A 13855-nucleotide genomic window follows, 5' to 3' on the forward strand; every position below is an offset into this window, starting at 1 on the left:
ACAGGCCACAACTCTTCTCCCCACCCCCTGGGGCGGAGCCTGCCCAATCAGGCGTCGCTTCCTTCCCATCGACCTTGAGAACATAGCGAGGTCTCAGACTGGTGCTGGGAGGAGCAGGGTGGCACGCGTCACACACCTGCGCTGGTCGTCACCTTATCCCCATTCCCTGCTCCCGGGCTGATAGCAGGGGGAAAGTTCTGCAGCTCCCGACGACGTCCCCGACGTCGGCCGCCACACCACTTCTGCAGTATCGCCAGGAATAAACCAGCAGGCTACTTCAGAAAACAGGAGCTGAGTCCGGCAATAAGTCAGCCCCGCAAACGTGTCCCTGGGTTCAAAATGAATCATTTATTTTCACTGAGGTTTTGATCCAAAGCAACTTACATCCGTGGCAGTTTATACAACAGCTGTGTCCCACGCGAGATTCGAACCTGCGCCTACCCTGTCACCAGTCTGGAGTCCTGCAGACTCGTCAACACACCCTCCTTAATGGAGAAGATTCTCCATGACCTGGACACTCACCCGCCTCTACGGCTAGAGTGTGCTTACTGAAGCACCTTCTGGACGGAGCTGTGCCTCACCTGGGGTTCGAACCTGCAACCTCCCTAGTCCCTAGTCCAGAGCCCTTTTTCGTTCCTCCACACCCTGGCCTTCATTGAGAAGATTCTGGATGACAACAAGTTTAATTGATGCGCTTGACACTGCAGACAGGCAAGGCCGTGGAGTGAAGAGTCCAAAGGTGCAACAGCTGTGCCTCGCCTGGGATTCGAACCTGCCACCACCCAGAGTCACCAGCCCAGAGTACTGAAGAGGCCAACACGCAGCGAGATTTTTCCTCTGATGAGGCTTGGCGTCTTACTACCTATCTGACTCATTATCTGTCTATTCCCCACCTCACAACCTTCGCTCGCCTGAGCTCTGGAATTCTATCCCCAAGGATAGCAGAGAGTCACATTCCCCGAGCGCATTTAAATCCAGACATCCATTTCAGAATGGCTTCTACGTACTCAAGGTGTGTGTCTGCTCCGTTTCCTTACAGCAGTATGTCACCTGCTGCACCTCTATCAGCTTGTCTTTCTCGGATGTGCACGTGACTTTGTCAGTTGCTGTCCCTGTGATGGTTTTTAAACCTACTATAAAGTGCTTTGAGATGCCAGTCTTTGATGCGCTATATACACTTTGTTATTATTTGTTGTTGCTGATGTCACTCGGGAGACAGGGCAGTGAAGGGTCGGCCTGTGCAATGACAGTAACAGGACAGGAGGGGGCAGCGCTGAGAGGGGGCAGGGCCCAGGCAGGAGGGACTTGCACCACAAGTCCAAGTCTCGCCTGCCCAACAGGGTGGTTCCATTAAAAGACAAGGTTAACAACTTTCAATTATGACAGGATTCTGTCCTGGGAGGAAGGTGTTGTCCTTATACTAAGCCCTTTCAGATGTAGATATACTTGGATAACTTTTATCCGACTAATAATACTAAAATTTTATTTAAGCAGATCCATCAATAGAGAGCAAATTCTCAAACACAAGAACAACAGGGGGGATGTACCCCATTCGACCGGGAGAGAGTTTTACCGGAGCAAACCTGAGCACAGCAGGGGAACACCAAGCTGTGCCCTACCTGAGATTTGAACCTGCAACCCTCCAGTTACTAGTTCAGAGCCCCGAGCGCCTGCGGAGCTCGTAGACCCATTTTCCGTCGCTGGGGGGGCTCCTGGTTTTCCGCGGGAGCCGTCCCCACGCGCCCCCCCCCCGCTCACGCACACACACACAGGTCTTCGTGTGCTCAGAGTCCAGTCTCTCCGCTCGAAGCGCTTGGCGGGTCGCCAGGGTGAGCTGCCGCGCCCCCTGGTGGGCGCTGGCGGGAGAGCGTCTCCTTGGGAAAGCACGGCGGTGTTCCCGCTGCCCACTGTCGGGATTGGGATTTTCCGACAGTTCACTGTCGCCCCCTGTGGTAGAGCTGGAGATCGGAGATCATCTGCCCTGAGTCTTTTTGGACCGGGAGGACAGGTGGTCCGGGGGTTCAGGTCCGGTGCAGTTAGACCGGGAGGACAGCTGGTCCGGTGATTCTGGTCCGGTCCAGTTAGACCGGGAGGACAGGAGCTCTGTTTTTCAGATGAGATGTCAGCCGAAAAACCTGGCGTCTGCTGAGCTGCTCTCAGTGAGCCGCTTAGGACAGGAAGGAAGAACCAGAAACACCAGGTCCAGGGTCCAGTGCCAGCGGTCAGGGCTCAGGGGTCAGACTCCAGTGCCAGCGGTCAGGGGTCAGGAGTCAGACTCCAGTGCCAGCGGTCAGGGGTCAGTTTCCAGGCTCCAGTGCCAGTGGTCAGGGGTCAGAGGTCAGGGGTCAGGGGTCAGACTCCAGTGCCAGCAGTCAGGGATCAGGAGTCAGACTCCAGTGCCAGCGGTCAGGGGTCAGAGGTCAGGGGTCAGGGTCCAGCAGCGCGAGTGCTGAAGGATGGCCAGTCTGCTCTCCGGCCGTCCGGCCACGGGAAAGCCGCTCAGTGGGGGCGCGGCGACGGCGGCCTCGGCGGGGTGCGGTCCGGCCGCGGCCGGCCGGCTCGTCCCAGGGGCCGGGGCGGAGGGGGGGGGGACGTGGGGGGGGTGCGGGGCGCGCGCGGCAGGGCGGTCTTGCGGTAGCGCAGCGACTGGGCCTTGAGCAGCAGGCGGGAGTACTGCACCTCCGGCATGATGAGCTTCAGGCACAGGTCTGGGGGCGCCCCCGCGCGCGACACGTTGGCGGGCCAGTCGTAGCCCACGATGTCCACCTTGGCGCTGGGCTGCCAGGGCCTCAGCTCCTTGTTCTGGATCTGGGCGGCGGGGCGCAGGGGGGGCGCCCCGCTGCCGAAGCAGCGCCGGAGCAGCCCGTCCCGCTGGCGCCGCAGGAGCCGGACCTCGCGGGCCACGCACTCGGGCCCCAGCGCCGCCAGCTTGCGCCACAGGGTGGCGTTGAAGTGGTCGTACAGCCGGGCGTCCAGCGCGTTCCAGGCCCGCACGCGGGCGGGCAGCCCGGCGCCCAGCGCCTGCCGCGAGCCGGCCGTGCGCATGTTGAGCTTCAGGTACAGCACGTCCTCGGGGTCCCAGGCCAGCAGGTGGCGCAGCAGGACCAGGGACTCGTCGAAGTGCTCGGCGATCATCACCAGCGAGAAGGCGCCCTCCACCTCCTGGATGAACCGCTCGGCGTAGGCCGCGTCCGCGGGCGAGCGGTCCTTGTCGCCGCCCAGGTCGAAGGTCAGCGTGTTGCGGGCGTACATGGAGTACTTCTCCTCGGGCCGGTAGTAGCGGCCGGGCTGGGCCAGGAAGGCCTCCAGCGAGCCGTTGGGCACCCTCCGGAAGCTGGGGCAGTACTGGTTGTAGTAGGTGAAGAGGGACTCGAACATGGCGGCCGGCTCGCGCAGGATGGTGACGTAGACGGTGTCGTTGGGCATGAGGCGGCGCAGCTCGGGCAGGTCGAGGCGCATGTGGCTGGTGACCACGTCGGGGGGCAGCGTGTGGGGGTGCACGAAGCGGGCGCTGAAGGGGCGCGGGTAGCAGAACTGGTGGTCGCAGGCCTGCAGGGGCAGCGCCACCGTGAGGTTGTGGCGCTCGGCGAAGCGGAACAGCAGGTTCTGCACCGTGGTGCTGGCCGTCTTGTGCGTCTTCAGGAAGGCGATGCTGGTGTGCTTCGGCCTCGCGCCCGGCGACGGGCAGCCCAGGCGGAAGGACTTGTAGCTCCTGGGGGGGGGAGAGAGAGGAGAGTATTGAGAAACTGCCACATCCAGGGCGGGACAGGAAGAGGAAGGACAGGGGGCGGGGCAGGAAGAGGAAGGACAGGGGGCGGGGCAGGAAGAGGATGGACAGGGGGCGGGGCAGGAAGAGGGAGGACAGGGGGCGGGGCAGGAAGAGGGAGGACAGGGGGCGGGGCAGGAAGAGGGAGGACAGGGGGCGGGACAGGAAGGGGGAGGACAGGGGGCAGGGTAGGAAGAGGAAGGACGGGGGCGGGACAGGAAGAGGATGGACAGGGGGCGGGACAGGAAGAGGATGGACAGGGGGTGGGGCAGGAAGGGGGAGGACAGGGGGCGGAGCAGGAAGAGGGAGGACAGGGGGCGGGGCAGGAAGAGGGAGGACAGGGGGCGGGGCAGGAAGAGGGAGGACAGGGGGCGGAGCAGGAAGAGGAAGGACAGGGGGCGGGGCAGGAAGAGGGAGGACAGGGGGCGGGGCAGGAAGAGGGAGGACAGGGGGCGGGGCAGGAAGAGGGAGGACAGGGGGCGGGGCAGGAAGGGGGAGGACAGGGGGTGGGGCAGGAAGGGGGAGGACAGGGGGCGGGGCAGGAAGAGGGAGGACAGGGGGTGGGGCAGGAAGGGGGAGGACAGGGGGCGGGGCAGGAAGAGGAAGGACAGTTGGCGGAGCAGGAAGAGGGAGGACAGGGGGCGGAGCAGGAAGAGGGAGGACAGGGGGCGGGGCAGGAAGAGGGAGGACAGGGGGCGGAGCAGGAAGAGGGAGGACAGGGGGCGGGGCAGGAAGAGGGAGGACAGGGGGCGGGGCAGGAAGAGGGAGGACAGGGGGCGGGGCAGGAAGGGGGAGGACAGGGGGCGGGGCAGGAAGAGGAAGGACAGGGGGCGGGGCAGGAAGGGGGAGGACAGGGGGTGGGGCAGGAAGGGGGAGGACAGGGGGTGGGGCAGGAAGGGGGAGGACAGGGGGCGGGGCAGGAAGAGGGAGGACAGGGGGCGGGACAGGAAGAGGGAGGGCAGGGGGCTGGACAGGAAGAGGGAGGACGGGGGCGGAGCAGGAAGAGGAAGGATGGGGGTAAACCCTACCAGCTGAAGTGCCCCCCCTGGTGCAGCAGCATGCTCACGCAGCTGATGGCCACCAGCACCAGGAGAATCTTCTTCAGCGACATCTTCCCAGCTCTCCTGGCGGAGGAAGAGGAGACAGCGTGAGAGGCCTTCATCCTCTGAGCTTTTTACCTCCCACCATAGTGAAAGCAGTCCCTCCTGCCCTCGGTCCTAAAGGCTCTTCCCTGTAGATCCTGCCCAAGTCCTCTGGTTGGTGTCTCCCTGCTCCTCTGGGAGCAAGTTAGCTCAGGCTTGTCTCCCGACCTCTCCCTGCTCTTCCCACGGATCGCCTGGCCCTTCCTGGACGGGGCCCGCGACCGCTGCGCTCGCAGGGATCCTGGGAAAGAGCGCCGGGAGCCCCGCTCCCCAGGGATTTCTCTCTCCATCACAATGGAGACGGGAGCGCTGGGGCTCCAGACAAGCGGCCTTTCACGAGCAGGTGCGCGCCGGCGCGGGTGTCCCCTTACCTGCGCCGGCCGCTATCGGGGGATCAGCGCCGCGCTCGGCTCTGCGAGCTGGGACCGCTGCTGTCTCCGCTTCCCTGGGATTAACCCTTTCCCGGGAAAGGAGGAGCCCCTGCGCTTGGATGCACACGCAGGGATGGACCTGTCTGCACAGACAGTAGAGCCATTGTGAGGGAGAGGAGAGAGAGAGGAGAGAGGAGAGAGAGAGAGGGGAGAGAGGAGAGAGAGAGGGGAGAGAGAGAGGAGAAAGAGGGGAGAGAGAAGAGAGGGGAGAGAGAGGGGAGAGAGGAGAGAGGAGAGAGAGAGGGGAGAGAGGGGAGAGAGAGGGGAGAGGAGAGAGGGGAGATAGGGGAGAGAAGAGAGAGAGAGAGAAACAGAGACAGAGGTGCACTTCCTACTGCACTGTGACAAATACTCTGGGATTAGAGAAACATTCTTCCCTAAATTCAGAAATCTAGTCCCAGAGTTCCCACACCTGCCAAAACCACAACAGGTCCCAATCCTACTGGGAGAGGGAGGAGGGAACTCAGTTGAACTGGCAGCCCAGTATGCGATCTCCTGTCACAGCCTGAGGAACAGTGAGCCTGTCTCCCAGTAATGCTCCAGCCGCCTACAGTATATGTAAATATTTTATGACATGTCTCTGTTGTAAATGTCTGTTTACTTTAATTTTGTGTTTTGTTCTATGTTAATTTTATTATTTTTATCTGCTTTGGCAACACTGAGTGTACCCATCGGTCATGCTGATAAAGCACCTTGAATTGAATTGAATTGAGAGAGAGGGGAGAGAGAGGAGAGAGGGACAGAAGAGAGAAGGAAAGATAGAGAGGTGAAGGATAGAGAATCAGAGGGACACAGAGAGAAAGACAGGGAACCCCACTACTGTGACACGCCTGTACCCCACTGCTGAGACACAGCTGTGCCTCAGTGCTGTGACCCAGCTACCCTCCACCCCTGGGGAACCCAGGTGGGGTCACGGCACCCTTTCTCTCCCAGCGCAGAGAATTCGGCCAGCAGGGACAACGCAGTCAGCCCCCCAACAAAGCCCCCTCTCTGCTGTCTGCTGGATGGGCAGCGGGGGTCCCTGGGGGGGCTCAGGTAGCTCGACTGCTTGGAGGAGCGAAGTGCCGCCTGCGTCTCTGCTTAGTGTCCTGTTTCCCTGCATCCAGTCCAACGCAATTCAATCCCTGACCCCCCCCCCCCCCCATCTCTGCCCCTACCTTCTCGATTTCCTTAATTCGGCCACTACAGTTTCACTTTCTCCTGGGTCACACACACTGCACACACACATCACACACACACACACACACTGCACACGCATCACTACAGTTTCACTTTCTCCTGGGACACACACACTGCACACACACACTGGACACACACCACTCATACACACGCACTGCACACACATCACTCACACTCACAAACTGCACACGCATCACACACACACACTGTGCACTCACACACTGCACACACATCACACACACACTGTGCACTCACACACACTGCACACACATCACACACACACTGTGCATACCACTCACACACACTGCACACACATCACACACACACTGTGCACTCACACACACTACACACACATCACACACACACTGTGCACTCACACACACTGCACACACATCACACACACACTGTGCACTCACACACACTGCACACACATCACACACACACTGTGCACTCACACACACTGCACACACATCACACACACACTGTGCACTCACACACACTACACACACATCACACACACACTGTGCATACCACTCACACACACTGCACATCACACACACACTGTGCATACCACTCACACACACTGCACACACATCACACACACACTGTGCACTCACACACACTACACACACATCACACACACACTGTGCATACCACTCACACACACTGCACATCACACACACACTGTGCATACCACTCACACACACTGCACACACATCACACACACACTGTGCACTCACACACACTACACACACATCACACACACACTGTGCATACCACTCACACACACTGCACACACATCACACACACACACTGTGCATACCACTCACACACACTGCACACACATCACACACACACTGTGCATACCACTCACACACACTGCACACCACACACACACTGTGCATACCACTCACACCGCACACACATCACACACACACTGCACACCCCTCACACACACCCTGCAGTCTGACGGAAGTGTGCATGTTTCTCCTGAGACACACAGACACTCCACCCTCAGCAGTCACCTCTCACACACTAAATACACACCTCTCAGGAACACGTCTGCCCACCAGCAGTCTTCAGCCTCAGGCCTGCGGGCGAGAAGTCAGGCTCCCTGATCTGTCCAGCTGAGGTTCAAGCCAGCGCACTCTCTCCTCTCTCCCCTCCCACTTCCACTCCCACTCGGTTCTCATTGTTTCCCTTTCTCCTTGTCTCTCTCCCCTCCCCTCCCTCTCTCTCCTCTCCCTCTCTCCCCTTGTCTCTCTCCCCTCCCTCTCTCTCCTCTCCCTCTCTCCCCTTGTCTCTCTCCCCTCCCTCTCTCTCCCCTCCCTCTCTCCCCTTGTCTCTCTCCCCTCCCTCTCTCTCCCCTCCCTCTCTCTCCTCTCCCTCTCTCTCCTTTTCTCTCTCCTCTCTATCTCTCCTTATTTCTCTCCTCTGCCTCTCTCTCCTCTTCCTCTCCCTCTCTCCTCTCCTCATCTCTGTCTCACCCTCCTTCCTGCCCTCCTTTCTCCACTCGGACCCGATCTGCTCCAGAACCTCGTGAGCCCTGTGGGTTATGGGCCAAGTCCACTTATTGCTTGGCCTGGTACAGGTCCTGTCGTTGGATGGTTCTGACCAGAGTTCCCATGAGCACTGCGCTGTCATTGATGGTCCTACCAGTGGACAACCACAGGAGTCACCTGTAATTAGGTGCGCTGGGTGTAGTTAGTCGATTAATTGGATAATTAACTGTTAATTTGATAGATTGGAGAGAGTTTAAAGGTGCAGTTTCTCAACATGGGTGTGAAGAGTTGATACTGGGGATATAAACTGCACTACCCCAGTATTAGCGAGTGGGTAGTTCCTTCTTAGTCTCTGCACTGAAGCCTCCTGCAGTGATCAGTATCTCCATCGTGAGACCCTCTGCGGCCACTCTACTGAGAGGGGGGCTGTTACAGCCTCCCGCCACTGTGAGTGCACAGGTTCTGGGGCTGAGCCAGGGGCTTGTACTTCTCTGTTTTTAAGGCACACTTGGGTATGAGATGCAGTCGTTGAGAGGCACTATAACAGACCAGTGGGAACCCCTGCATTCAACTGTAAGAAAGCTGTCGATTTCCAGCTCGATCAGCAGACTCAGCGGGTGCAGGGGTGCAGACTGCAGGCTGAGATCAGGGTGTTTTTAATCACACGAAGGTCAGGAAGGAGGCTGGCCAGTTACCTGTGCTGCCCTGACACTGCCAGTCCCCAGGTAAATATTTAATCACGGAAACACTGCGCCATCGGACAATCTCACACACACTGCACAATCAGACACTGCACAATCCCAGCAACACTACACCGTCGTGCACACACGCTGCACAGTTACACGGCCAGGGCTTGTTCACATCACCACACAACCTCACACACACTGCACAATCACACACACCGCACAATCACATCAACACTACACCGTCGCGCACACACGCTGCACAGTTACAGGGGCAGGGCTTGTTCACATCACCACACAACCTCACACACACTGCACAATCACATCAACACTACACCGTCGCGCACACACGCTGCACAGTTACAGGGGCAGGGCTTGTTCACATCACCACACAATCACACGCGCGCTACACCACCTCAGCAACTCGGCACAAGCACCACACAATCGCCACAGGCACTGCACAATGCTAGAATCCCTACACAGTCTCCCACACACCGCACAAACACCGAAACCCAGCAGCACCACAGAAAGCCTTCACAACCGCGCAAGTGCACACCCGCACGACCTCAGACGGCCCGCAGCCCAGCCCGGTTCCGCCCGGTTTCGCCCGCGGCGCGTTCCTCTCTCACCGGAGCCGGAGCAGCCCGCCGCTCACCGGAGCTATTTCCCAAGTGCCGGGCCCGAACTCGCCAGGAAGGCGTCGATGGTCCAAACCCAGGATGAAGGAGAGAGAGAGAGGGGGGGACACCGCCGAACCCTCTCCCCTTATCGGGGCTCCAGAGAAAACGGGGGCCGGGGAGGACCGGCGGCTCTCGCCGGTGACGAAACACGCGTGTCCTTCCACCTTGAAGGAAGGGCGACGGAGGAAATTAAGCGAAATACCTCGAGAGGCGCAGGCACGCTGCGGACACAGACACGGGGGGGGAGGGGGGAGACACGGACACGCAGAATCCCGACCGAGACGCGGGACTCGGAGATCTGGGTGCGCGTCGCCGACACAGACACAGACACGCTCCCGGACCAGCCATTTCCATTGCAGTAATAATAATAATAATAATAATAATAACCCAGTCTCACCTCAGATCCTCAGGCTAGGCTGTTCAGGCTGTACCGGAGTGATGTGTTCAGGCTGTCTAACCGGCTCGATCACATCGGGTGACGCTGTGTCCGTTTCTGTTCCTCGAAACCCAAATCTGCCCGAACATAAAATAACAACAGAATTTATTTTTTTTAAAGAGGGGGGTGGTGGGGGGGGGGCGCACTAACCCGTGACAGTCGGGAGCTACATCGCTCGTGTCAGTGTCCACGGACCGGGGGCCGCAGGGGCCGCCGCCGCCGCATCTCTCGCGCCGCGCGTCGGAAGCCAAATTAAAACGAAGCGAGCCGGGAGGAGGAGGAGGAGGGGGCCGAGGCCACCCCGCTCGGCGCCGATGTCCCTTTGTCACGGAGCGCCATGTTCGCGCCGCGGCGGCTCGGAGGGGAGATGCTCACCGCCTCCGAGCGCTTAGTGGGAGCGCAGCGCCGTCTGATCTCCCCCCTGTGCCCCTCGCTCGCTCGCTCGCTCGCTGGTGCGGCTCTGCCGGCCGCTGGTAAGGTCACGGACGCCCCTCTCCCCGGTACGGCAGCCCAGCGCCGGTAGGAAGCTTCCCGCACCCCACGGTCAAGTGGGACTTTTCCACTGGTCTCCCTTTGGTGACAGAAATACAAGCATCCTGATGCTTTTGATTTATATCCGCATTTGGAGAGCGAGATCTGCGTTTATTATTGCACTGGCAGAAAGCCCAATCGTTTTTACGATCTACCTGCACGCCATCGCCTGCACGGCAGCCCCACGCACGAACGATATTTCCTCTTTTGTTTTTGTTTTTTTAACCGTGGTTCGGTTCCAACGCAATTCTAGTCCGGCTCGGCTAACTGCGGCGCCCTACGCGTTAAAAGGGAATATCCAGTCTCTACAGCTTGCGGGCGGCAGAGGGGGGGTGGCGAGGTCATTAGTATCGCAGCTCTGGGGCCCCGGGTTCAATTCCCGGGGCTCTGTCTGTGTGGAGTTCGCATGTTTTCAAGCGTTGCTGAGGAAGTGGCTCTCAACAGATCGAAGATCCAGTTGTGTCTCCCTCTCGCGCTAATGGAACTCACCCTTAAATACCTGCTTGGACCAAACTGACATCCGTTCGCTTTCGAATCACTTATCCCAAGCCTGGGGTCACGGGGCAGCTGGAGTGTATCCCAGCAAGCAGCGGGCGCCAGTGCATCACAGGACACACACACACACACACACACACACACACACACACACACACACCAGGGCCAGTTCTCCCAGAAGCCCATTCATCCACACAGTGGGTTAAACTGTGGGAGAAAACGCGAGCCCATGTGAGGTACCCCAGGTGAGCCCGAGGAGAACATGCAGACTCCACACAGACAGGCCCCGGCACCGGAAAACAGCAAAGCAGACAACCGCGCCGCCTTTCTGACGACTGCACGGCCACCGCCAATCCAACTCATCGATTTGTCCATCGCAGGGCGCGATTGTGCCGTGTTATGTGATCAACAGTCAACTACCCCCCCCTGGAACAGGGCTGGGGCTCAGCCTCTGCAGAAGACAGGGAATTCCCTTCGGGATCAGTGTCGGATTGTCGGACTGCCAGAATGCATCAGTCCGCCCTCTCTCCACGCCATGAGTCCAAAGGTCTGGATTACGGGAGGGATAGACAGGTTTGGACCGTGGAGACCTGTCAGCTTGACTGGGTGCGGCCAGCGTCTCGTTTATAGCACCCCCACCTTACCTCGCAATCGAAACCTCTGCTGGCGTCCAGAGGCGGAGATGACGCACACGGCCCCCCTCCTCCTCCTCCTCATCTCACAGCCAGGTCCCTGACTCAAGGGGCCGGACCGGGTTGTCAGCCGTCAGACAAAAATGAACACTGCTCCCCCCTGCAGGCCCACAGCGAGACTGCGCCCCCTCCCCCCCTCCCCCCACTCCGGGGCCAGGGGGAGGTGCACTTAAAACGGGAATACAGGAGGCACTACTGCACGCAAAGGGTGGTGGGTGTGTGGAACCGGCCGTGCTGTTGAAGGCGACACCCTGGGCTCATTCACGAACGTCTGGATGAAATCCTCCAGTCAGGGCAGGTGACACTCCTCTACCCTAAGAGAGGTGGGGGTGTGGAACAAGCCGCCCGGCCCCCGCTGCTGAAGCAGGAATGGCTGGTTGAGCTTCTCAGATCCTTCTCAGCTCCGGATGGATCAAAATCGGCGCGATGAGCTCGGAACCCTCTGGTGCTCCAAGAGCCCGGGCTCCTGGGGCTGGAGCCCGTGTGTCTCGTTGCGCGCTCGGACCCCCCCCCGGGGTCCCTCCTCGACTCTTCCCTCGGCAAGCTTGATGTGCGAGCTCGCTCACAATGGCAGCCCTGTGTTTCCCCCCTCCACCCGTCTCCCCAGATCTTGCAGACACAGCGCCCCCATTGTAATCTGACACCGGGGCGGCCTGGCCCTTGATCAGAGCCCTCCAGCCCGACAGGACCGTGAGAACGTTACTGTAAAAATCGCCCCTTATTCACCCCGAGATGACAGCCCGGGGGAGGTAACTGGAGCAGATCCGAGTGAAGCGCCTGACGCGCCCGAGGAGTCATCAGCTGTGCCACCCCACCTGGGGTTTGAACCTGCAACCCTCCCAGACCCCAAGAACAGAGTGCACAACACCAGGACTGGACCTGACCCTCCAGACCAGCTGTCCTCCCGGTCTAGCAGGACCGGACCTGAACCACCGGACCAGCTGTCCTCCCGGTCTAACAGGACCGGACCCGAACCGCCGGACCAGCTGTCCAACAAGACTGGACCTGTCTGATCGGTTGGTGTCATTCATTTCTTTGGACCAGAATTTACAAACCAGGGCCCCACGTTGTACTTAAGGCAATGGCCCTCTTTAAGACGAGACATTAAACTGAGGTCGTGACTACAGGGACTTTCATTAATTCCACATGGTGCAGCAGGACACAAGGACAACTGTGCGTCTCCCAGGTGGGGCTGCTGGGGCAGAACGACCTCTGTGCGTCTCCCAGGTGGGGCTGCTGGGGCAGAACGACCTGTGTGCGTCTCCCAGGTGAGGGGTGTAGTGGATTCCCCCCTCTATAGGAAGCACTTTGAAACGCCTGGGGATGAAAGGAGCTCTAGTATAAAGAATTGACCTGTTTCACACCAGCTCATGCACGACGGCAAACCCTGTTCGCGTCTGTAACCTCAGCTTGAGACCGAAAACACTACATTAGACACAACATCATATGTGTTACAATATTAAGTGCTACTTTTTAAACCAGCTTAGGATAGGACCGAGATATTTAAAGGCATGACTGTCGCCCTCAATTTCTAGGTGGGAGAATAATGTCGGTTTGGGCAGTGGCTGTCTGCTCTTGGGGCATTAACGAGCATGACGCGAGGGCAACCTAATTAGACAGAGGAGGGCGGTCAATTAATGTGTGTGAACCCACGAGCTGGAGGACAGGCCTGCCGGTGAAATGCGTGGGTGTGCAGCTTCGAGATGGGGGGAGGGCACACTGCCGCCTTGTGGCCGGATGCAGTATTACACCGGGGAACAGGAGAAAAACGCCGCGCGAGAGAAACGTCACTGGAGAAACTGTAATGAAACCGTTGTCTACCGCACCGCGGAAGGAGGTGGGAGACCCGGCCCTTGGCAGACAAAGTGTTTTCACACTCCAGCAGGGCGGGGAGAGTGCGTCCGTTTCCAGTGCAGGTCCCTGGTGTAGCCCACTGTGTCATAATTGATTACATGACAGTCCAGTTAAATAAAGCTGACTGGATCCCACTGCTCTGTCTGGATCCATGAGAGAACACTCATGGATCATGACAGTGCTCTGTCCTCTTCACTCAGTAATGAAGGTGAAGAGCTGAGGTGGGGGGGGGGTTATGTCAATCTTTGTGTTGGGTGACAGTCAGAGACCAACACCACCTCTCCTGGCAACTGCAGCACCCCAAAACCTTCTTCCGGTACCCTAACTGGACCAATGAATGTCACTACTCCGGACACCTGGAAAACCTGCAGACACAGCGCCCCCTCCTGGACCAGGACTGGACAGCCCTGCTGGAGACACACTGACCCCTCCCGGACCAGGACTGGACAGCCCTGCTGCAGACA

At 59.1% G+C, this 13855-nt stretch overlaps 1 protein-coding gene across 7 annotated transcripts; it reads right to left on the bottom strand.

The window, feature by feature from the left end:
• Positions 1-328: 328 nt before the first annotated feature.
• Positions 329-10963, bottom strand: gal3st3 (galactose-3-O-sulfotransferase 3). Of its 7 annotated transcripts, none has more exons than XM_088609188.1 (4): positions 10195-10963; positions 9781-9896; positions 4795-4890; positions 329-3712 (listed from the first exon to the last, which is right to left on the bottom strand). In XM_088609188.1, exons 3-4 carry the CDS (start codon positions 4875-4877, stop codon positions 2500-2502), a joined length of 1296 nt encoding a protein of 431 aa, XP_088465314.1. In that variant the 5' UTR covers positions 4878-4890; positions 9781-9896; positions 10195-10963; the 3' UTR covers positions 329-2499. The 7 variants fall into 7 exon arrangements, with proteins under 7 accessions (XP_088465314.1, XP_088465312.1, XP_088465313.1 ...); XM_088609186.1 differs by adding an exon at positions 5280-5422 and having other exon boundaries at positions 9781-10963; XM_088609187.1 differs by adding an exon at positions 9359-9547 and having other exon boundaries at positions 9781-10963.
• Between the last annotated feature and the right edge of the window lie 2892 nt (positions 10964-13855).

This window comes from Lepisosteus platostomus, chromosome 16 (genome assembly GCF_059453375.1).
Source record: "Lepisosteus platostomus isolate fLepPlt1 chromosome 16, fLepPlt1.hap1, whole genome shotgun sequence".
Lineage (NCBI taxonomy): Eukaryota > Metazoa > Chordata > Actinopteri > Semionotiformes > Lepisosteidae > Lepisosteus > Lepisosteus platostomus.